General features: G+C 37.7%; 1 protein-coding gene and 1 long non-coding RNA gene across 3 annotated transcripts; both read left to right on the top strand.

The window, feature by feature from the left end:
- The first annotated feature begins 500 nt into the window (after positions 1-500).
- On the top strand, positions 501-23,869 carry OSMR (oncostatin M receptor). 2 transcript variants are annotated; one of them, XM_053448110.1, is made up of 18 exons: positions 501-680; positions 8,054-8,143; positions 9,160-9,326; positions 9,748-9,922; positions 10,497-10,778; positions 11,352-11,493; positions 13,073-13,221; positions 13,599-13,744; positions 14,387-14,555; positions 15,224-15,300; positions 15,866-16,088; positions 17,332-17,511; positions 18,536-18,637; positions 19,400-19,579; positions 21,177-21,338; positions 21,702-21,795; positions 22,088-22,160; positions 23,026-23,869. In XM_053448110.1, the coding sequence occupies exons 2-18, from the start codon at positions 8,065-8,067 to the stop codon at positions 23,575-23,577; spliced, it is 2,952 nt and encodes a 983-aa protein (XP_053304085.1). In that variant the 5' UTR covers positions 501-680; positions 8,054-8,064; the 3' UTR covers positions 23,578-23,869. The 2 variants fall into 2 exon arrangements, with proteins under 2 accessions (XP_053304085.1, XP_053304086.1); XM_053448111.1 differs by lacking the exons at positions 501-680; positions 8,054-8,143 and having other exon boundaries at positions 9,233-9,300.
- Positions 23,870-25,486: 1,617 nt separating this feature from the next.
- On the top strand, positions 25,487-25,844 carry LOC128475704 (uncharacterized). The gene is made up of 2 exons (XR_008346756.1): positions 25,487-25,677; positions 25,731-25,844. It is a non-coding gene; the product is annotated as an uncharacterized LOC128475704 (long non-coding RNA).

Genomic DNA, 25,844 nt, shown 5'->3' with positions numbered 1-25,844 from the left:
AATGTTTTAATAAAAACTAATGTGTTACATGAACGTATATGGTTAAAAAAACAAAACTACTTAAACCACAAAGTATATATAATTTGTGTGGGTTCAATAAATGAGAAAGAGAGAAATAACAGAAGAAATATATAGCAAAAGGCATGAAAACTGCTCTGGTCCTGTAGCGTCCAGTGGCCCTCGCCCGCAGGGGGTTAATGCTTTGTCTAAGTGGGACAGCACCTTTAAAATTATATTAATTATACGTATACAATAAGCACCGTTTATTACCAGTTAACTTGCGGGAACCAACATAACAGGTTCTCAAGCCACTGCGAGAATACTAAATGCTGTTTGTACAAGCCTAAACGTGTCTGTCTGAGTGAATTAACACAATTCTGCTTTTATGAAAATATTTTCATTTCTCTCTTTAAATTCAGGCTTGCACTGGGAGCCAGAATGAGTCAGCCTCTTCTTCCTGTAATTCCGCCCACTCCAGCTTGGAATTCGGAGTAGCCAAAAGTTAAGTGAAAATAAGGACTTGGGAATATCCGGAGAGCGACAGGTCTCAAAATGCCCAACTGTATGTCCATGTTACTTGGACAAATCTGTTGAATTTATATGATAGTTACCTGGCGTTCAAAGCTTCTCCAATTCCCTGTGAATTCCCGAGATTTCGAGAAAGATTCTTTTCAGAAACAGTAAGTAAACATTGCCAGGGGCTGAGCTTTCAGTAACGTGCAGGCTGTTATTGTGTAAGAGACCTGCTCTGTTCCCAGCGAGGAGGAGAAGTGGTTCGCTTAAAATAATTGTGTGCTGGTAACTTCTACTGGTCTCGTAATTAAGGTTTAACTTTTGTTATTGACGCTTATTATCATATTATTGCCAGCGTCCGTGTAGAGGTTTTCTTAAACGTACAGAAATAGCGAGCAGCAGGTACCTATCCCCAGCTGCTGCCGTGAAACTACAATTCCCATTAGCCTTTGACCCAATCCTCTTCTTTCAGGATACATCAAAGCATGATCTGTGTGTACCTGATAAAGTAGTGAAGTGAATGCATCCCAACATGCATTGTGCTTTTGACAGGTCAGTGAGTTTAGGGATTGTATGATGTACCTACGCTTACAGGTGCAAGGTGATAAGCTTAGTGATTTTTCTCTCAAGCAAACAATTCAATATAATAATAATAATAAATATTTGAATATATTGTTAATATAACTATGATTATTATGTTATTAATGTACGTAAGCTTTACATCAGAAGTTGTAGTAATACAGAAAAGGAATTTAAACATGCATGGAGGAGGCATAAAGCTATTCTAAATCTAAGACGAAGCCAAGGAGTCTTTACATTAGGAAAATTGTTCAGACTAGGTGGGTCTTAACAATCGTCAAATCCGTTTTTTCTACGTTTTAGACTGTCATTTGAATAGCTTGCCTCATTTCTGCCATGATTTATATATTTTTTTTTATTTAAGAATTAGTCAGGTTAATTTGTGTTAATATAAATAGCTAGATAGATAGACAGGCAGATAGATAGACAGACAGACAGACTGACAGACACATATAATTTAATAATCTATTATACAGGGGAGGGCTGGCAGCCTAAGGCCTGGGGGGGCAAGTCAAGTGAAGTGGCTCCGCCCCCTCGCACTCACCTTTCACCCCTCACGCTGCTCCCATCACTATGCGGCCATCAGACTGCTGGAAAACTGATCTAAACGGCCGCTGGGTGCTGATGCCACCGGCCGGAGCTACTTTAATCCTTTTTTTTATTTATTTAATATGCCGGATCAAGTATAAAGTATTAAAGTAGCTCCGGCCGGCAGCATCAGCACCCAGCGGCCGTTTAGCTTCGATTTCCAACAATCTGATGGCCACATAGTGAGGGGTGAAAGGTGAGTGCGAGGGGGCGGAGCTTTCACCCCTCACGCTGCTCCCATCACTTGGCGGCCATCGCATACGGCCGCTGGGTGCTGATGCCGCCAGCCGGCGCTGCTTTAATACTATTTTTTTTTTTCATTTAATAGCTGATCCGGCTTGCCATATTAAATGAAAAAAAAAGTATTAAAGTAGCGGCGGGCAGCGGCATCAGCACCCAGCGGCCGTTTAGATTAGATTTCGGGCGGCCTGGGGGGCAATTGCCCCCCCGGCCCAGCCCGCCCCTGCTATTATATATATATATATATATATATATATATATATATAATAGCAATATAACACACAGAGGGTGGATATGGAAAATGCGTGCAGATCAGGGTCACAGAGACAGCCATATAAATGTCCGAGTAGCAGTTGTAACATTCAACTAGAACTCCCCAGAGGTGCCACCGGTCCAGCTGACAGCTTCATCTCAGGCACAATTGGGCTGCCTATTTTTAATTTAAGTTTTCTAAATTTTTTAAAAATGTCTCAGATAAAATTGGTAGAAAAAAACCTGTAAAATTAGAAAAAAAATTGAAATGGACCAACTTGCAATTGCATCATGTGACCTAGATACCGAACTCTTATCCATATATACATATAATCTGCCAAATGCAAGATTTCATCAGCAACTGAGCTTTATGGGTCTTACACCTCTACGCAGCTACTCAATGAAGACCTCCCCTCCATTCAGCTTTACATAGAAGATCATGTTTGCTCGAAAGCATAGAATCCAGGCTATCATGAGCTGGAGAGAGGCAGAGAAAGTAATTCCCAGGATAAAAAAAACAACATCTTTTAGAGTTCATTTTTTTATTTTGTTGTTTTCTATTTGACCCTAAGGGGTTAACATTAAAGAGTTTGCTAAATGAGAATAGTGGTTGAACAAATGCAAAAACACAAAAATTGTTCCAGTCCTATAGGGTAAAAAGCCCTGGTCTCTACGGAATTAAATATTGGATTTAATTTCTCAAGGGGACGAGTTCTATGGAATCTGTGCAAGACTTGGAAGCAGAGATGGAGATCTGTTTAAGTTCTTTTTGGTTTTCATTGTATCCCAGAGTAAAAGGATGAAGGACTGGGCTAGTGTACTGCTGCTAGTCAGGCCTACAAGGTAGACAGCCGCATAAACGCTTCTGACCATTACAGTCCCCATAAAATACTTTGTGATGGGCTACAGAAGAGATGATATGCTGTGGATGTCAGAATATATACATGTCTACAGGTATGGACACATTACGATCATTGATTTATTTTCCCAAGGATCAAGATTTTGTAAATTGCTTCATTTGAGATCATTCCCGTCATCAATGCCGCCATCGGAGGAGGGTCCTGTGTCAAAATAATTTTATCTGTTACCACTGTGGGCAATGACTTATTCAGTTTCCAACAGCACCGGAATATCGATACCTATTTTGCGTCGCATTCTTTTTAATTACATATAATGTTACAAAAAAAGAAAAAGTATTTCTGGAAAAGGTTCTGTACTAGGAGTTATGCTTCCAATGCTGCATTTACTGAGTTTTAAAAAGTTATGAGACACACTGCGGAACAAATGCTTCATTGACTTACAAATTTATTTCGCATTCCTCAGTAAAGATAAACACGCTTGAACTGGCCAGCGTTGGGAAAAACCCTACAGGCCGCAAGTGTAAGTGGGAAAGGAGAGCAGTGAAGGAGTGCAGATCATGTCTTACCATTTTAATCACCATTCTCCCTACAAACAGTGGATAGAAGCATATAATTTGTTGCCTGCGCTATTTTTATACTTTGCGTAGAGGATGTTATGTTTCTGTTACAAAACTATTTTATATTTAAAATTGTATATTTAAAATATTTTGAGTGTTGTCTATAGCTGCTATCAGTCTGGAATTTGCCACCACAGTCCTTGTTATCATGCATAAGTCCTAAAGGTGGACAAGCTGGCCAGTGGCTTTGCAAAAGCCAACTTGGACCCCAGACTCAGCTTGTTGAGCTGAGCAAGAGGCACATGCAACATACATAGATAAGAAAGTACGCATGCTTTGGAGGACTAAATGTTTGAGTAGCATTTTAAGTTGACTCCTTTTGGGTTTAGACTGGCTGGAGTGAACCAAGTGTTTATCCCTGCTCTCCAGAAAATTACTTGTGTTTTAAGATGGTCAACAGTCTTTGGATAGGCAGCGGATATGTAGGTTAAGACTTCTGGAGACAGCCCCCCTCAAAATATGTGCACACATATGTACACGCACTTACACACTCACGGTAACCAATACACATGCACTAACATACACTCCACCACATCATACTAACCACTAACACACACTCCCTCTTACACCACATACACATTCATGCATGTATACATTCATGCTAACACATATGCACATACACATTTATGTTAACACACATACTTATACATACATTCAGATTCTAACATACACTACTGTTCAAAAGTTTGGGGTCACTTAGCCATTTTCATGGAAAATATGGACATTTCTAACATTGTAACAGGGTTTTCTAAGAGTCAATTAGCCTTTCAAAGTTAAACTTGGATTTGCAAACACAATGTGCCATTGGAACACAGGAGTGATGGGAGTGATAAAGGGCCATTGGAATACAGGAGTGATGGGAGTGATAAAGGGCCATTGGAACACAGGAGGGATGGGAGTGATAAAGGGCCATTGGAACACAGGAGTGATGGGAGTGATAAAGTGCCTTTGGAACACAGGAGTGATGGGAGTCTTAAAGGGCCAATGGAACACAGGAGTGATGGGAGTGATAAAGGGCCGTTAGCACACAGAAGTGATGGGAGTGATAAAGGACCTCTGTAAGCCTATGAAGATATTCCATTAAAAATCAGCCGTTTCCAGCTACAATAGTCATTTACGACATTAACCCCATCTGCGCAGTATTTCGGATCCATTTCATGTTATTTTAATGGATGAAATTTGCTTTTCTTTCAAAAACAACAAAATTTCGAAGGGTTCTCAAACTTTGAATGGAAGTATACATACATACGGTACATTGTTACATACTCCCTCCCTTACCCTCTCAGTCGCTCCCTCTCGCACCCCTTTACCCCACCGGCAGCCTTCCTGTATATTAATAATTTCCAGGTTCAGACTAGACCAAGTTAATGCATCAGGGTAGTTAGACCTTGCTCTGTATTGTGCTTAACAGCCCAATAACAGTCCTGCTTGTGTTCAGATAGCAAAATCATTTTATTAAAACAAATTTGTATTTTTAGCTGCTTGATCACTCCCACCGTCTAAACACTTGTGGTTGGGAGGGTAGCAGAGTTACAGAGAAATAGATCTATAGATGTAAGGTAATATAAAATAAACAAAAATAAAAAGTGAGTATACATTTTAAACCTGCTAAGTCCAAAAAAACATGGAAAACCTTGCTGATATAAGAAAAAAGCCCTAAATAAAGCTTTATATTTTTACATTTTATCTGCCATTGCACTATATATTTTTTTAGGTAAAAATGTGCACATTTTTGTTCTATTTTTTGTAAATTTTTTAAATGATTGTTTATCTATATAGATATGGTTTCTAAAAAAAAGTCCTATTCATCCTGAAAAAAAACAATACAATTATAATTTGTGTGGTTAAAGTAAATGAGGGGTATTATGTTTTGGTATAAACCTTTGGTCCTTAGATGTAAAAAAATAAAAAAAATAAAACGTGTTTATTATCCATAAAGTATTGGTCAAGGGTGGTGTTTGATTAAAGAAATGTTACCCCAAATATCTACAATGGCAACTTACAGGTCTGCAGATAAAGGATGCAAAATTAAGTAGAAGAAACTTTTCTTCAATAACAACTACATGGTGAAGCCACCATTGTACCTAATGCTAGTAAAATATTTATACTTCAATAGAACTTTCAGCGTAAGTGTTCATAATACAATACAATGATGAAGCGTGACTTCAGTTATGTAGGGTTCTGGATATAACAGATAACGAATATGAGGCACAACAGGAAAAAGGGCTGTTATTTATGTGACGTGAAATATTGGTTATAATTCCTGGAAAATGAAAAGGGAGGGTCCTCCAGATTTCTTTCTGCTTACTAAACCGACTCAATAACATTTCTCAATATCACCCTTTTCGTGTCCCTCTACAATGCTAGTGGTTGCTATGTTTAAAAAGCTTTTTATTTTTTTTTAGAGGCCATGAATTGGAAGGCTGCAGGCTTTTGTGCGTAAACACAGCAAATGTGGTTAAAGTATATTGGGAGGGACGGCAGCAAGAGACTGGATGCTTCTCCTCGGAAGAATAATGCCCTGTATCATAGGTGTCATTATAATTTCATGTACATATCAGCGAGCTTTCTTTAGTGGGTATTTGTATCAGTCTAGTTGCAAGTTGCGGCACAAGCCTTCATGGATAACCAAAAAATAACTGATATGAGGAGATCAGCTTAAGTAAGCAAATTTAGCTGACAGTTCTGCCATTCTTGGCATGTGAACCTTGTTAGTTGATCCAACCCATAGGTAGTCTTTTGGCACAATACAAAATCAAACAGGAGGCAAAAGTAACGTTCTAGTGTTTTATTCAAAGTTCCCATTAATCTAAAGTTGGCAAGCTTCTTCTATGAGAAGGGCCGAGCTACCCCTGCATGATGCATAGTTCAATCAACGAAGCTACTTGTATGATATCTAACTGGTTAAACAATGTATTATACCAGGCAAAGCAGGCTCTCCTTCCAGTATGGGTTTCCCAGGGTTGGCTCTTCATAAGCCGTGGTAAAGTTGATAAGTGCAATGACAATATCCCACTGGAAACTCACCAATCAACTACTGCCTTAGTGAGTATTCCCTATAGAATGCAGGGGTACAAAGAGAAATCCTTGATTTGAGATGCCTGCTTGATTTTGGCATCTTTTTCTTTCCCGTGACATGTAAGGATTATTGTCTTTTATGATACCATTTTGGCTTAGCTGGATCCTAAAACTCTAGAAAACACGCTAAAGAAAGATAAAGTAAATAAAATAAGGAAAAGCACGCAAGTTACAACTTTCAGATAGACTACTATTCAGGTATCCTACAGCACTGTGTTTTACACCAGTTGGTAGAACTTCTCTTTAAAGCAGTGGAAGTTTTCTTGCACCACAAATGAGTTTAAATCTTTGAGAAGAAACCTCTCCAAGGTTAAATCTTCCTACTCACAAAAAACTCTCCAGCTTGAAGGGTAGCTTTAAAGAATAACAGGGGAATGGGGTGGGGGGGGACAACTCCCATCATAGTGTTTTACAGTGTTCAACCAGAGTTCATGTTGCTAGGTCAAGAAGAACATGATTTCACACATTTTACATATTAGTAATTTCATAGGAAAGGAGGAAATCTGGCAAGATTCCATTTCTGAGTAATCAGATCCACTTTTGGTTGAACCCAGGTCAACAGTAAAAAATTGTTTATAACTTCCAGCTCATAAAACATTATTCATCTGGAAGTCAGCCATCGACCAGCACTTTCGATTGGTTGGTTTAAAATATCTGATACTATATCAGGGGTTTACATGGCTGGTCACAGTTTAAACAACACAATAGATTTCTGTAGAACTCCTATAAATAACAATCTTCTTTGGAAAACGGTATCACCTTTTACTATTGTATACGCTTTTAATATCTTACAAACCTTTTCAAACAAATGTCAGTGTCTCTGCTAAAGTATATTTATACTATATTATATTGTATGGGCCAGACATTTCAGTGATTATTAATGGCTCCCAAATGGTTACCTCCATTTGGGAGCCATTAAAATTTCAGGACCTGGGTATAACAGAAGACTCCAACCCTTTTAAAAAACCTCTAGGATTGTAAGCACATTTGAGCAGGGCCCTCCAGTCCTCACCTGGTGCTCTGTAAGTCAAATTGTTATATATATTACTTGTTATGTCCTATCTACCCAGCTATGGAATATAATGGTGCTATATAAAGCAATAAATAATAATAAAAAATAATTCACAATATAGAACATTCACACAGAGCAGACCATAGGCAGTGCCTTAGCCTCTACAAAGTCTTCTTATTTTTTGTTCTGTCAATCTCAGTCATCATCAAGGTCAGCTATGTCTAAATCTGTAAATATACACGTGTGTCAGGAAATAGTGAATATAATAAATAATTGAGAAACATGCTAACATATGTTTTTTGTTTGTGTTCTAGACAAATAACCAATGGATCACATTGCTAGACTTCAGCATGAAATTCTTCTGCTTGTCTTGATGCTAAACTTTGGTCTTTTACACTGTCAAGGTAAAGAAGGCGATGGGGAATAATGTACTCATTGTTTCCCGGCTAAACTTTTAGAATAGCTCTGACTAACTCTAATTAGAAACAAATGAATGCACTAATTAAGATACTATATTGCACCTACTAATCCCTAAAAAGTCCATTTCCTACTCGTAGTGGAAAATTTGGTCCTGAAAGTATTTAAAAAGAACATTTTATTCTCTTTGATTAGTTTTTTGGCATACAATGAATCTTGACAAAGAATATCCATTCCACTCCCTGGTAGATTCAAAGTCTATGCATTCACATACACACGCGTGTATTCTGGCACTTCTAGATAGTTCTCAGGAGAGTGTAGAGTCCTTCTAGACGTTCCCTTTGGTGGTGAAGCATTGCTGGCTCTGCTATATATATATATATATATATATATATATATATATATATATATATATATATATATAGTTTTATTTGGTGAACAGAGCCGTAAAATGTAGTATTTGGAAATGATTTCCTTAGTTTATAAAAAATTTAATCTTTGTCTTCGAACACCACCCTACTTTTTCTCAACTTAGCCTCTAAAAATGTAAGGCTGGCCCCTACCCAGCCTCTGTGGATCCCTTGTTACCGGCACCATCATTGACGTAACTATAGGTTTTGGTTCAATGAGTTCTAGCACCCGATATTTTTCCCTTATGTGCAGCCAGAGCAAGAGGGCCTGTATGAAGACCAGGATTTCGCCATCCCACTTTTATACACTAGTAGTGATGGGAACTGTCTGCTTGCCTAATTATACAATACAGAGGAGACTGGCCACTTAAAGTTAATGGTCTGACATAACCAGATATAATGCCACCCTAAATTAAATCCCTACAATATCAACACAATGTTACCCACCGATGTAAAATAAATATGTAATAAACCTTATAATTTAGGGGACACTGGTCTCTTATGTCTTTAGAAAGGCAAGTTAACCACACGCCGCTGTTGATTAAAATGTGCAAGATTTTAAATATTAACAAAATTTAATTTATTTTTTCTAGAAAGCAACTTATCATTTAAACCATTAAATCTGAGAATTTACAATATATCATCACTTCAGCGTTTGAATGTGGAGTGGAAAGTCAGCGACAGTGCGTATGACTTACAGTCAGATATTGTATTTCACATTCAAGTGAGCAGAGGTAAAGAAATAAACATCATACAGAATGTAAGTACACATGTTTGTGATATCATTGAACAACTCTCCGCAAAAAGTTCTATTTAGCCATTGGTCCTATTTAAATATTACTGGCTCTACTGATTCCGGAAAAAAGTCTCTTTAACATCAGATAATTATACATCTCATAAAATATTGCTTTTATTGGAACATTCTAAAGTATACATTATTTTATTTGCAATTATATGAGGTTTAGACTTTTGGGTCTATTGACTAAAAAGTTGTGTGGTCAGGTGAGTTAAGGGTCAACTTGAGTGATCAGACTCCATTGAGGTGGCATGGGTTTAGTAAATATTCCAAGATCTTTCTTAGTTAAAAAGTTTACAAAAGTTTAAAGCACTGCTCCATGGTTTTCTTTGAGTATGATGATTTTATGCTCATGCAGTTTTATTCATTTTTTTTTTGGTCCTAGCACTATTATCAAACACATCTTTCCAAGACCGATAAAGTGTTTCGGTGGTCTTGGGATTCTGATGTACCTTTGGAATGTGTCTCCCACCATATCCGCATCAAAAGCAGCACAGTGGGGAATCCATTCACTCGTAATGATCAATGGAGTAAGTGGAGTGCATGGAAGACACATCATGGTGAGTTTAACTTAAAAATAATAAAACGCATCAAATACATCTTGAAATGGGCTCATGTCAATGTCACTGTCGACACAGAATATATAAATATAAAAAATGAAAAAAAACATTTCAGCAAGGTTTGTTCATCAACATTTTTAACGATTCACTGCTTAATAGATCTGTCCTGATAGCACAGATTTTAAAGTAGCCCCAATAGTACACGCCAACGAAGAAATATTGCAGTAATTGCTTGCCTGTATCCTTCCCATACATTTCTGAATCACAAGAACCTATAGTGCTGGAATGCTAGAAGTCTATACTGTCCAACAGGGCCAGCTCAAATGGTCAAGATACCCCCTCTCTGCTGCGTCTTGTTATCCAGACATAAGGATATTCCTCAATTATTCCATCAAAAGGGTGGAGTTGAAGAAACATGTTATATGTAAAGAATTTGGCAAAACAGAGGAAAAAAGGAATTTGTGTGGGGGGGACATCTAGCAGTACATTGTTATTTCATTATATAGTACTATAGTTATATTGCTAATGTAGTGGACGGCATTGTTTTATACCGATAGCGTTTTCTTTTTTAAAGGAGAGAATAATGCGGACCGATCCAAACCTTTCATTTATCCACATGAGAAAATAGTCCTTGAAGGATCTACTGTTAGCTTCTGCTGCATCCCGGGGAAAGGCCAGCGAATTGAAAAAATGACATACAGGCATACAGATTACCAGGCACCCTCCGCTAGTGTTGTAAACAACACCTTTATGATCACCGTAAATAATGTATCAATGTCTAAGTACGATGGTCACAACGTCATGTGCTTTTTGGACAGACCACCGTCACTCCATGGGACTGTTCTTATTGTCAGCAGTAAGTATTATTTTGGGTCATTGTGTCCATCCACTTATTTTGGGACAAGAACCCCCATCATAATCAGCTAATATATTCATAAAAATGAAATGCTCAAACCGTTTTAAACTTTCTTAAAGGTATACTCCAGCCATCACGTGAACCTACATATCAGAGTATGCCGTTACCGTATATCTTCTGGGTTTTCTTTACACATAACTCCATAGAGGGATTTGTCAGAATCCTCTCTATACATTTGCTGTGTTTCCCCAACCCCCAGCTATTTGCATTCTATTTAATGCTTCTTATGTTCAGCAGTGCGCATGCACAGCTATATCTAGCACTGATTTACATGAGATATACAAAGGCTTTGGCGAGACCCTTAAAGAATTACTTTAATATACATTCAATATGGATGAGTCTGTTTTGAGCAGTAGATTGTCCCTTTAAAATATTCATCGGGTGATATTATGGTTCATATCTGCACTATGGTATAATACTGGTGGCTAAAAAAATGGAAAAATATGTTTGTGATGCCCTCTAAGTACTTTGCTGACTGCCACTTGGCTCATCATTCCTTATCCTATCCTACAGAACCACCAGATCAGCCAAAGAATCTTTCATGCGAAACGCGTGATCTGAAGACCTTAAATTGCAGGTGGCTTCCTGGGAAGAAATACAACTTTGAAGATGGTGACGATGGCCAAGTGTCTCCCAAATACACACTACATGAATGGTAAGCTTAAAAAAAAAATAAGAATTACAAGCCACTCAATTAAATGTAGATACGCGTATATTTATAAGGGTCGCTATCCGAGTTCTGACACTAAGCATGTAAAATGTAGTATTTTTTGCAAATGAGTTAAATATGAAAAGCACTGTATTTACTATAGAGTGATTGCATACTTTGTATGTTTGACAAGTCGTTTTCAGGCCTGCTACTACTGCTATGGGGCTGGAGGTCTTTTGTGATGACTACATGTTGTGGTTTAGGATTAGACTGATGTTAAACTGTTCCTTGAGAGGTACGTCTTGTTTTTAATTTCACTAATGGCAGTAAATAACATTTGTTCCCAGCTGTGGTTTGCGAGGTGAGAATGCCTTTCACTCCCAGACAGTGGTTTATTTAAAATAAAATTCTGAAAGTATCCTTACATTCCATTATATTTATTAAAAAGGGAACAGTCATACCAAGTAGAATTCCCTCGCCCTTTTCCTTTTACCTGCACGTACAATGACCCACCACGGCTGACTAAAATGGATTTCTTGGGTGTTTCAAACAAAATCAGTTGTAAAAATAAAATGGCTACCTTTGCCTCTTTAAAACAGAAGTGAAATACTACATTTAGGGTAATTAATAAAAAACACACGCTAGACTTATTCTTTCACTCAAGTGAAACCTGCCTGATAAATCAAGCAATAAACAAATTGAGGCATTTCTTACCGAAAAGGTTTTCATGTGCCAATTATTTTTTACCAAACCAGTTTTTATGTTGATTTACAATTTAATATTATCAGTAAATCAACTGACTTTTTCTCTTTTAACCCATTTCTCCCAGATCACACCATGCGGGTATCCCCACGCCATGTTTTTCCTCTATGCCCTGAAATGCATAGAAATGCTTTGACCCAAAAAAAATCTACATATAAACCGTTTTCAACATATGAACATATGAACAGTCACATCCGCTACCCTTTTCCAATGACAATATTATTTTATGAAATCCTGCATCCTGTTTTCGTACGGCACAAAAACGTTCTTTCTGTTCTCATTAACTAGTTACAGGATACTTTGTGGAACCTTACACTGGTAACATATGAGGTGGGCTTTTTTTTCCTAATGTGGTCAGAAAAAATCAAGACTAAAACGTATTGATAATAAACCAGACATTCCCTGGCCAAAGGCTGCTCCCTAGTGGTAATATTTCCGAAAGCAACCTGATTTCTTAATAACGAGACAAATGGATATAGCTGTATCAGTCCAAGAGGAGATGGCGTTAAAGTTGATACCTTTTTATTGGGTCAACATAAAAAAGATAAGCTTTCTATCCCTGAGGAATTGTCTTGCATAACATCTAAAGGAGATACCTATGAGATCCAGAAGGTTTATGTGGGTCAAAATAAGTGTAAGCTTGTGAGCAGGGACCTCTTTACCTATTGTCTGTTCTAGCTTTGCCATACTTTGAATGTATGGACTGTAAGACGTTGTATAATTTAAAGATTAAAATAATAATGAAGACGAAGAACTAATTCTTTAAGGTATAGTTCACCTGATTCTTCTTTCTTGTTCAACACAACTTTCTCCTTTTTTTCAGGTTGTCCAATAAATCTTCCTCCTGCAATTCCAGAGACAGCTGTTTGTGGACCATTGAGAAAAACAAGTCATTATATAACTTTACCTTGATTGCTGAAAACGCACTGGGAAAAAGAAGCATTGATATTGTTGTGAACGTGACAGTAAACGGTATACAGTATTTTATTACGGAATTCCAGGGTTCCATGTTAGGACACCCACAATAGATAGATGGAATGCCCAATTACCTCGCTTTATCCAGCATACATAGACAGCCGACACATATGTCCAGATGTTACGGCTGTCTCGGCACATTCAAAACTATTAGTAGTTATGCCATTGTCTTAACACTGTGGCTTCCGACGTTGTGAGTTGCTAAAGTTTACATCACAGTTTGAAAAGTTGGCTTTTTTGTAGTTGTGGGTTAGACACATTAACACCGCTTGACTGCCTCAGGCTCACAAGAAATATAGTAGACTGTACAACTGGTAATCTATTGCATTTTTACTTTTCTTTCTTTTTTAAATGTGCATTTATTTGTATTTTAGTTCGTCCATTGGTACCAACAAAACTGTCAACAGTGTCCTTGACTCCGAGAAATGCGACATTAAAATGGTCTTTGGGAGCAGACTATAGCACCTTGGTGCTGCGGTGTCAGATTGGACTGCAGAAGACCACGCAAGATGAAGAACAGGTGAGATAGACAAAGTCCGGTGTGTTTATCACCGTGATTTAGGGTACGGGATTATAATGTAACCTTCTGTATATCCTATGTCTCTTGTGTTTGAAGCTCTGACTAAATTTAAGCTTTTTCTGTAGGTTAGAAGGTTTTTGATTTTTCTGTGACCTGCATTTTTTTTTGTATGCTACTTTATGGCACAAATAACCAAATGAAGCTGCTTCTATTGTTTCAATGGAATTTCCAGCTCCTTTGGTTGGATTTTGGTATTTGAGGCAGATTCTGCATTGATATGCAACAAATAATAATAATAATTTTATGCATTAAATCGATAGGTGGAAACTGAAGGCAGTTTTTGGGCATAGTTTTGGATTTGCAAATAAACACTACTAGTAAATGCTTGTTATGGAAACTGAAGCTTTGTGTTCACAAACTCTTGCATTTCCCAGTTAGTTAGTTGATCAGGTATCTGTTTCATTATTTGCGGTTCTTGGACTGTATATATAAACTGCACTTCTGAGACACTTATGGGACAATTAACAGAGACATTTAATTGTTTTTATCGTGATTGCAAAAGCAAACAAAAAAAACCCAGCTTTTATGGGCCAATACATCTAGGCATGAGTTGCTGAGCACTATCAATTTACTTCGTTACAGATAAACATCACAGTAAAAGGAACCTTTTCCGGCTCATCATACAGTGTTACCCTTGATAAACTACAGCCATATACTCACTACACATTGAGAATACGTTGTGCAGTAACTTCTTCTTTACCGTGGTGGAGTGAATGGAGTGAGGAGCTTACACTCAGGACACCAGAAGATGGTATGAGTTGTTTTTCACCAAATACTGGTCCTTATGGTCTAGCAGGGTCTCCTCTTCTTTGTCCTGTGTGTCCACTGTGCTAACTTCTGGGAAATAATGGAGCACTTACCTTCAGAAGGTTGCATGATAACTACAGGGGTCTATTTAGCTGAGTTACACTGAACATCTTAGCAGAAGCATTATACATTTTGTTAAAAAAAGCCAATTACAGGACAGCTAAACATATTTCAAAGTTAAGTAGGAGAATGTTTCAGTTGTCTGGGTATCTTCATCTGGTAAACATTCTTCTACTTCACTTTGAAACATTGTAGAAAGTTCAAACATTTATTTCTATCGATGTGCTTTTCACCAATGAAGAATGACACCCAGAAAAGACACTCTACCCTAACACAGTAAGAGGACGGCTTTTAACAAAAAAAACCTGCAATGCTGCCACGTTGCTACTTTCTAAAATTAAATCCAGAAAATAATGAATATAGTAATAATTATTAGCACTGCTATTGTTTATGTTATTATTATATGACCAGTATTATCATGATGATTATAATGATTATTATTGCTCTTAGATAGGTCATTAAATCTGGCCCATCGTTGGTAGAGCTTCCTATTAGTGAGATGTAACAGACAGTATGAAACCATTATAAATAACATAACATCTGGTATGATAGTTCCCGCAGCACCGCTTGACATTTGGAGAGAAATAACAGAGGATAATGCTGACAGAACCGTGACTCTTCACTGGAGGGTAAGTGATTTCTGGTCTTATCGAGAAATGTGTATCAAGAACTGGTATTCGTGGGAGAGTCTTATACGAAAAAGGGAAATTATTGTACAAGACCTGGATTTCACGTAAAAGATATTCCGTTGTCTTAATAGGATACTTATTTTGATTTTATAGGTGTGTTACATTTTATATGTAATATTTAAGACAACTGAGCTTCTGCAATTTTTTGGGGGGGGTTTAAAGACCAGAAGACGGCATTATATGTGACATTAAAAAGAAGCTACACAGAAATATTTTATTAAACTTGAATGTTATTTGTAATTAGTATTTGTAAAGCTGGAACCTCGGAGGTTTCTTTTTCTAATGGAATTGAGAATTGCTCCTGAATAAGAGACCTCTAAGGTCCCAAAATCTTACGTGACTCTATCTTTTCTATGTTGTCCCAATAAAAGATATCACCTTTGGCTAAAGACTCCATCTTCTCTTGGACGAACACAGCTATATTAATTTCCCTTTTTAATTACTGCTGACACATGCTGCCTGATATAAGAAAAACACATATATTTTATCTCCAATTGTTCTGCAGCCTTTGCCAGCATTTTATGCCAACGGAAACATTTTTCGCTATGATGTTTCTTGGAAGCCACAAGGGGATCTTTCTGACCTGCAACACAGGAATGTTTTAGCTCAACAAAACAGCACACGGATTGTAATCGATGGCCAGGCTCACATAATCCGGATTACAGCGCAAAACAAAGCAGGCAGTTCTCCACCCTCAGAGATAAGAATTCCTGCAGTCAGCAAAAATGGTAAGCCTTCTCTGGAACTAGCATACACAAAAGCAAAGGTTGGCACACAGCACTTAGTTGTGAGATGGCGCACGAGCCAGGGTACCACCAAGCCCTTAGATATACAAAAAATAAAAAAGCAGAGGCTCAGCACTCAAATGGTAAGGAGAGTTTATTTTAAGGTGAAATAAACTCACCTTACCATTTGAGTGCTGAGCCTCTGTTTTTTTTTGCTTCCTTATTTTCTCTGGAACTGGGACAAGAAAAGTATTTGGATTCTAAGTTTTTGCATAATACTATTCCGGAAACAGGAACATGGTGATCACTAATGAAAAGTTAAGACACAACTGACTTCAAAGACTTCTCGGCGGAGCTGGGTGTGGATTTACAATCCTCCCACACTACAGATTTGTTTGTTTGTGTGTTTTTTTTTTTGCTAGGCAGGAAACAACAGATTAATGCGCAGGATCATGCCGCAACTATTTCCCCTTCCACCATGTCCCTGAAAAGGTGGTTCTCTAAGTGAGATCCAGCCTTGCCCCATAGGACATGTGACATTGGCTCTAATAGCAGGGGCAGTAAGATGTCGCTTTAAGTTCTGTGTTGATATCTCACTTCAGAGACACCTTCCCCACCTTGAATTATTTGGTTATAATAATAATCAGGTCAGAGCTACCTTTAATTCTAATGAGTGACCGGTGACCCACATCTATATGTGTCACTTTTAGCTAACACGCCAGCAGTTTCTCTTTATCAATTCTTGCCCTGGCACACATGGATCAGCCAGATCACTGAACGACAATCCATGGGGAGACGGCCCGCTCTGTATGGGCCACTAGGGCTCTTTTTTGGACAATGTTAAAGACAGACCTGTCAGCCATGCTTATTAATGAAAAAATAATGAAATAGATAAAGTGATAGCTGTTTCATGTAAGCTTTCCGGAGTATCCTACAGAGTATTCATACTTAATAACATGGTTTATCTCAGAGTCACCCCTAGTCAGGGGCAAGAAGGGCTCCTGTTTGGGAACCCCCTCCCTCATCTTGATCATGTGCAGATTAAATGTGGAGATGTGTAATTAAATGAAATCCTTCCCATCATCGCAACTCCCCAGCACTTCACAATTTGGTGAAAACTCCCACTAGGTTATATGTCCTCTGCATATTAAAGTTATTCTATAGTCTAAAAATGTCCATTGATGCATGTGCTAAAGAGACATAATGCAAGCAGTGTATGCTTAATGTATGTACTATGGCTTTACAGATAATGAAATACAAGAGGAAAGGACACACGGCAGTGACGGCGGGGTTTATTTATCATGGAAGGCAGCTCCTGTTTATCAGGGATATATAGTGGAATGGTGTGACTATCCTAGGTCCCCTCATTGTGATCTTCAGTGGACAAAGTTTAACTCCAGCATCCATAGAGTCACCATCAAATCCAGTAAGTGCAAGCAGAAAAATGGTTTGGTTATTTATTCTAAAATTCCCTATAAAACTATAATATCCTATAGTATAATATATTATAATGTCAATGAAATTTGGATGCTACTCAGGTCATCAGAAGAATGTTGGACATATTATTGATGTACTTTCTGATGGTGAGAACAGTACCTGAGGATGTTACAGAGATCTCCCTAATCGGCCAGATTCCCTCCTCTCGTGGGATCCTGCGCAACCATCCAGGTTAAACACGCTTAAAGTCTGACCCGGTACAAACTCAGTATATGATGGGCCGGCATAAACATTCGATTGTTCTAGCCGTATGTGCCAGATTTGTGAACTTAAACATGCATGCGATGGCCATAAAGCTATCCTAAATCTAAGACAAATCCTAACGACCGGCTAGATGGCCAAATGGTTCTTATCTACCGTTCTGTGTCTCTATTAGGAAAAGCCTGGTAAGCATAACATTGAGGAGGTGATAAGAGATTCCTGGCAAGGGGAGTATGGGGGCATTCAGGGCGTAAGTCAATGGGGGAGCAGATGTATTGTCAAGTTTGAATATCACATCCTAAAATACATGACTAATGCATCTGCTTTTATCATTGTTTATTTTATGGCAAGATAAAACAAAAATATTTTTTTTGCCATCTACTCTGAGCACTTTGAACGATTTCCAGCAAAACAGATATGTATTATTTTTTTATTATATAGTTATGTATTATAATTTTACTATATATATATATATATATATATATATAAACTGAATAGCGCTCTGTACATTATAATTTTTACAAAATAGCGCAAAATAAATTATAAAATGACATATGAATAAAATAACTTTTTATTTGTTGAAAATGTCAGTACTTGTTCTATACATTTTAAGTTAAGGAGTGATTCAGCACAAATTAATTAATGTCTGTATGTAATGTTGAGGGAATTACCTTAAACACTGGCCTTTACTACAGATATTTGTTGGACAGTTTGGTATTGTTTGTTTGATGTGTTTTTCCCCTGCTTTTCAGGTGCCTTTAGACCAGGGGTGAGGTATAACTTTCAAATTTATGGATCTAATCACCTTGGCGAGTATTTATTGGAAAAAAAAGCAGGATATACAAGGGAACTGGGTAAATATAAAAATACTATATTTTACATAACATTTGAAGGGGGTTATTTGGGGTTGGGAAGAATGAAATACTTTAACCTCTGTGAGCGAATATTTGTTTTTAATATAGCGCCATCATATTCCGCGCATTGTGCAATGATTACACTCCAGTAATCTGTTTATAGTGCATATTATCGTATGGATCAAACAGAAAACTTTTATTCATGAGTATGTAGCTGAATCATGTAGAGCAATGTTTCTCGAGTAGGACAAAGCAGTCATATACAGTCATTAGCCTGGGGAGTCACATGGCCGCGCATGCATTTTTGTGCAGCCCCCAGAACAATACTATGACATCACACACCTACCAGAATATGGCTGTGACCACTCTCCTTTCCTAACAAATGCCCAGGGGTAATATCTATGTCTGAGAGCGGAGAACACCTGTACATGCCCAAAACACATTCTGTATGGGGACAACATAACTTTGTATTTCATTTTTGTACATATTTGTAAAACATAATAAAAACAAAAATATGGGAACTAATTCATATTTAGCTTTATTTGGTAACAGACATTTTTGTATAGAACTCGAACTGTATAAAGCCTGGGTCAATCTTCTTCACATTTGAAATTTTACAGAAGTAGCCTATTTTATACATTTGGGGACATCTCAGAAATACAGACTTATTTTCTGCATTTCAGCTAAGGTAGCCAAAAGGTTACACTTCTTAAAGTGTGTGGTGTATAACCAAAAAATAACTCGACTCATATATTCCTTTAGCACCTTCAGTGAAGCCAAGAGTGAAAATTGACAAAATTGAACCAGATGCCCTGCAATTAAACTGGGACCCATATCCAAACAATGAATTACAGGAAGGGTTTATCAGCGGCTACAATATTTACATTAAACCCCCCACAGAAATTGGTGAATTAATGAAAACGGAAGAACATATACTTTCAGGTAAGACCATCGAAAGCATGTGCCTTTAGTACAGTTAAAGATATACACTATTAAGCTTTTTAATATACTGTATTGGCTCGATTATAGGCCGCACCCGATTATAGGCCGCACCCGATTATCGGCCGCATCCTAAAAGTTTGGTGCTAATTTAAAGAAAAATGTATAAATACACGTTAGGGGAATGGTAAAACAATATTTTATCTAATGAACAGGAATACAATTTTTGGTATCTGTTATGCAGTTAGTCAACATATGTTATATATAAACAGAAATTTTGAAAACCAATAGCCATTTTAAGGTTCCCCCTTAATTCATAATGCATATGCCACTCTGTTCCAAGATATGCTTTATGCCCCCTACAAATGTCACTCTGCCCCTAGAAATGCGAATATGCCCCCTAGAAATGCCACTCTCCCCCAGATATGCCACTCTGCCCTTCCCAGATATGCCACTCTGCCCTTCCCAGATATGCCACTCTCCCCCAGATATGTTTTATTCCCCCTAGAAATGCCACTATGGACCCCTGATATGCCACTCTGCCCCCCTCTAGATATGCTTTATGCCCCTAGAACTGCCTCTCTGCCCCTTATTATATGCCACTCTGCTCCCTAGAAATGCCACCCCCCAGATTTACCAATGCACCCCCAGACTCCCTGGTGTCTAGCGGGGCCGGCTGATGGACGTCTGCGCGTTGATCGCAGGGGACGTGCCGGCAGCGGAGGTTGTTTACATACTTCGCGCAGACGTCCACTGGCCTGGCCTCCCAGAACTGTATGTCCCGGGCTTCGGGCGATACACATTGCACATCCCTGCGCTAAACCCCGATTATAGGCTGCACCCCCACTTTAAAGACTTAAAGTAGGGGGGAAAGTGCTGCATTTATTCGGGCAAATACGCTATTATCTTTTATTTATTTGGCTCCAACAATTTACGCAGCCCTTCTTGCAGTCCATATATTCAAAGGGTCTGATAAAACTAGAACTGACAAAGACAAACCGATCCATTAGATAAAGAGGGACCTACTCACAAGCTTAATATCTGGAGCAATATCTTCCAAAAACATTAATGTTTATGTGAGTTTTAGGTGCTTCATGTAGGGTTGCCAAGTTCAAAAATGACAAAAATGACAGCATCTCATCATCAAATGATTGTATCTCACATTCATCAATTCGACACATCAGCACTGACAAGATTTAGGAGTGTTTGTGGGAATTTTTGCCCATTCATCCAGTAGAGCGTTTGTGAGGTCAGGCACTGATGTTGGACAGTTCATCCCAAAGGTGTTTGATTGTTCCACACCAAACTCATCCAATCATGTCTTTATGGAGCTTGCTTTGTGCGCTGGGGCGCAGTCATGCTGGAATAGAAAAAGGCCTTCCTCAAACTGTTCCCACAAAGTTGGAAACATAGCATTGTCCAAAATGTCTTGGTATGTCCGCTTCAGCATGCCAAGACATGGTGTAATGGTCAGGTGTCCCAATACTTTTGTGCATACAGTGTATGTATATATGTATATGTGTATATGTGTGAATTTGTAAGAGTCGTGGGAATGGAGCAGCTCTGATTTTGCTCCTTAGTTTGTTCTTTGTTTTTTTAGATGGCTCACGAGTTTGCAGATTTTCAATTAGGGATCCTGACAAGAAGAACTTCACTTTAAAACAGCTAAGAGCCAATACCAAGTATGAAATTGGAGTAACTGCGGTCACTGAGGGCGGTGAAAGTGATTTTGAATTTATTAAAGCTCATACCCCATCAGACAGTGAGTATGATGGTCCTACAACCCCATGGTACCTTTACACGTTACATATGTAGACTATTTAGGTACAGTGACATTTTATTTCTATTCTAGGGTTCTAGACCACGTGAGACAATAAAAACACTGTTATAGAGTAGGATTTATACATTACAGTTCTCTAAATGTTATTACTTTATTTTTCTCTCTTATGGATGTAATGCATTAAACCTTTTTCATAAGATGGGAAATGTAGAAATTATAACATAAAATGATGATTTGTTACTGTGTTGGCATCATAATGATCTTTACCCTGGTTACTGAGTTATACACAAGGCTATTACTGTCATATTTCCGAAAATCCCCCGCTAATTACCCCTTGTTTTACAGCACGGGCAGTAATTCTCGCTATAGTCCTGTCTGTGGTTATGTTCTCAGTCACAGCCCTAATAATGCTCATTATGGGATACTGCAAGAGAGAATGGTAAGTAATTAATGTATATTATCTGTTTTACATTTATTTCTGAATATACCCTACATACAGGCCAATACGGATTATAGATTAATAAGGAGTAGGTGAAGTGAATAATTGAACTTATTATACAGTTACGGTTACTTGATACCAGATATGAACCAATTGTCCCATTTAGTCTGCACATTTTTTCATGTTGTAAAAATGTCAGTTGTTGGTCTCGTCTTATAGTCTACCCCATGCAAGTTACCTCGCAGTATTACCCCTTTACCACTTTATGAATAAAATAAAAATTGTTTTTTAGGTTAAAGAACTTATTTTACCCTGACATTCCGGATCCAAACAAGAGCAATATACTTTCCTTTGATATGTTGAAGGTATGCATTGGGCTGTCATTGCAACTTTTGGTACAAAAATGTCACAAAACTGGGGGAAAATGGTTAATGGTTGGGCATAAACCTGACTGGGCATAAACTGTTTAGCACCAACATTTTCCAAGGTGATGGCGTTGTAAGGGGCAATTAGATAAGATCAGAAAGGGGCTAAAGCATTACTAAATATACTCGGTCTCACATTCTCTCTTAATGTCTCCCTACCTAACCGCTTCCATGTCCCTGTCATCTATCTTCGTCCACTTCTTCCCACGTCTTCTTTCTTCTTCCGCTTCTCCATGAACTTGGCCTCCCAGAGAACGTCCACAAAAGGGCAAAAGTGCACTAAGAGACCAGAATGCAGATGGATTTGCTGAGAAAGAGAGGTGTAGAGACTTTTGCAGCGAATCGGTCTTCATTATTCTGGCCTTTTGGCAAACTACTCCAGGCACATCTTCTTTCCCAATTGGCGGAACAGAGAAAGAGGTGTGGCCAGAGGCTCCAACCTTTGTGAAAGTTCACCGGGCACTTGGTTCACAGAGAAGCTGACAAAGAAAGACGACATGAGGAGCAACCTAAGAAAGAGAAAAGAAGAAGAAGCGGCAAAAGAAGAAGTGGGGCAAAGATACATGGAATCGGGCTGCGGAGATGGCATGAAAGAATGTGAATGAAAGAATTTGAATGAGAGGGTGATAGTGTGAAAGAGCACAAGAAAGTGAGTGACAAAGAATTTTGTTTCTGAATGTAATAGCCCTCCGAATTTTGTCCCAACTGACCGACAAGTCATAGTAAATCAAGGTCCTCCAAATCTTTGATGTAGCAAAATGTTCCAAGACAATGCTTGTAACCTGTAGAGTTTCCTCATTTCCAGGGCAATGCAGAAAGAAGTGTGATGATACCAAGCACATGCCGATCTCAAAGCATATATATCGTAAAGGTTCAAGAACCGGACTTACAAGGACTGAAAAATGAAATCTACCACCAAACAATGCCGCCAAGCAGTGAGCTAAACAACAAAGAAAAGAACTGTTTTAGATGCCTAGAAGAACAGAACACACAAGATGCCTTGAATGACTTTGAACACGCAAGATCATCAAGCGAAACTCTAGATAAAGAATTGTATCCACCCCAAACAACTAATTACATAGAGTTTTTCAACAGAAATAATTGTGCTACATCAGACGAAATGTTAGATGCTATAACAGATTTAGGATATAAGCCACAGACAGACATGTCACAATTGAGTTTACAGTTATATCAAAATGAATGTTCCCCCACAAACTTGACAACTACAAATTCAGAACCGGATTTAAGATGGAAGGAAATACATACAAAGGAAAATTTCAGCATGGACATGACAGGACCGGTATCTGGCTACTACAACATTCGTACTGAAAGATTAGGAACATACAAAGCAACATAACAAAGCAAGAGGGATACACAGTCATTTCACACAAGCATTAATAAGTATAAAGTATATAGAATAAAAAATGTGTTATAGCATAGAAGCCCAAAACTTACACTGCACCTTCTTAATGCTGAAGCAAAATGTACCTTGGGCTTTTGGAGTATCTTCAGGATTGATATGAGAAGGAAGCAGCAGCACCTCTACCCCTTGTATTTATAGCATTAAAATCTGATCGAAAACCGAGAGAAGCTAAAAGTTGGAAAATAACTCAGATTGAGCAAGAGGAAAGTTAACAGTTTATAAAAATCTACATTAAAATCGGGGTAGCCTAAAAAGAGGCATTCCCTGATTATTTAAGAGTCTTATGGCCCATAATCCATGAATGATAACACTTTTCCGCGTTATGGGCAGCTTCATCGGATTTCATGTTCAACCACGCTCAAGGAAATCTATCGTTAAAATAACGTGTCATTAATATTGCAGGAACTGATACAGATACCGACTGGGTCATAACAGAAGAAGGTTTTTTTTATAGTTTTTGTATTTTATGCAAAATTAGTCTTCATTTCTGGTACTTTTTTGGTATTAACAGAATTAAAATTGTCTTTTGTAATGAACAATTCCTGTGTAAATGGCAACACCTCTTCCTTGTGCTACCCATCGGACATGTATAGGATAGGTTATGGTGTCCTAGAACAGGGTTTGCAAACCCACTAATGAAACCTTCTGACAGGGCTTGAAATACTTTGGGGTGTCTAGTTTTCAAAAATATATGGTTTGATGAGGTAAATTGAAGTAGCCGGCTTCAAAGATATTCCAAAGAGGAGATATAGGTAGAATGACCAGATTTGGAAAAAAAAGGTTTGGAAATCATAAAACGCTACTTGTACTTACCTGCAGGGGATATCCTGTCTTCCGATGAGGCACAGATGCTGCGATCTCTATGCAGGGGGATCGCGGGGAGTAGAGTGAGAAACCATGTCTCTCACCCTCCTCCCATGCTGAAACAGAAAACGAAGGGGGGAAAAAAGGGTTAGTCATTTTAAAAAATACTAATAAAAAATCATTAAAATAACACAATAAATAATAATTTTTTTAAAAAAAACAATAAAGTGAGCTAAGTGATGTCATTGTCGCATCACTGGCATTAATAACATGTTTAAGAGGTCCCTAAGAGGACCTCTAACCAGTTTTTTTTAAAAATATATATATATATATATATATATATATATATATAAAAGAATACAAAAAATAAAATAAAAAAAATTAAAAATATATATATAAAAAAGATAATAATAAGAAATTTTTTTAAAAAACCTTATATCGAATTGCCCTAGCATAACATCTACCCAGTATAACCCTCCTGCCCCCGTTCACAACCCCCAAACCTGTTAAGCTATAAGCATAAAAATTCTACAAAAAATGTACACCTTATAGTATGTTCATTATAACTGCTAGGAAAGTATGGAAAATCTATATCAATTAGGTATTTCTGAAATCATGACACCTGAATTGATAAACTTGGAGGGGATTTTCCATCACTTTACCTAATTTTGTGATGATTCAGAGGGAAAATTAAAAAAATAGGTGTTTTTTTCTAATTTTTGCTAGTTTTTACTACATTTCTCTTGTTAAATTGTCAGCTAATCATCCAACTATGGTATCAAAAGAAAGCGCTATCTCTCCTTAAAAAAACAATATATAGTTTACATGGGTACACTATTCACAGGAAAAGAGAATCATCACTGAACCGACATACCCCAAAAATGGCACAATTGCTCCGGGACTTGAGGTACCAAAAACCCCTAGGATTGAAGAGGTTAAGGGGTTAATTAACCTCTGGTCAGGCTCTCAGTATTCTTTTTTATTTCCAATTGTTAATGAATAAAGGAATACGTATGGCATAGAGAAAGGGAGATAAAGATCTTGATAGAGGAAACTTTTTTTTTTCTAGGATGTTTATTTTTTATAAGAATCTCTATATTTGTACATATTTTGTATAGTTTGTTAGATATGTAATGTATGGATGTGTTTGGTTCATTTACAACATCTTATAAAAAAATCTAGAAAGTAAAGGCTGGGCCTGAGTATTTTCCATAATTAATGAATTATTCAGTCCAAAGAAGTAATACTGTACCTTTTTTAAGTGGACCAATATTTATAGAGAGCTATTGTTCTATATACAGTTCTATCAGTAGGTGGTGCTGTTTGAAGTACTGTTTGAAGATGTTTATGTTCTCTATGGTATCTACTTGTTTGTCTGAATAAAATACTGCATCGAG

Source organism: Spea bombifrons, chromosome 1 (genome assembly GCF_027358695.1).
Source record: "Spea bombifrons isolate aSpeBom1 chromosome 1, aSpeBom1.2.pri, whole genome shotgun sequence".
NCBI lineage: Eukaryota > Metazoa > Chordata > Amphibia > Anura > Pelobatidae > Spea > Spea bombifrons.
The sequence above is the reverse complement of the archived record's forward strand: the minus strand, read 5'-3'. Positions and strand labels throughout refer to the sequence as shown.

What these genes read in the sequence shown, in the direction of transcription:
- OSMR (XM_053448110.1), top strand. Translation starts at nt 8,065, where the DNA reads ATGGATCACATTGCTAGACTTCAGCATGAAATTCTTCTGCTTGTCTTG. An exon ending in TGCATGGAAGACACATCATG is followed by an intron (nt 9,923 to 10,496) that starts GTGAGTTTAACT and finishes TCTTTTTTAAAG; the next exon opens with GAGAGAATAATGCGGACCGA. An exon ending in TGTGAACGTGACAGTAAACG is followed by an intron (nt 13,222 to 13,598) that starts GTATACAGTATT and finishes TTTGTATTTTAG; the next exon opens with TTCGTCCATTGGTACCAACA.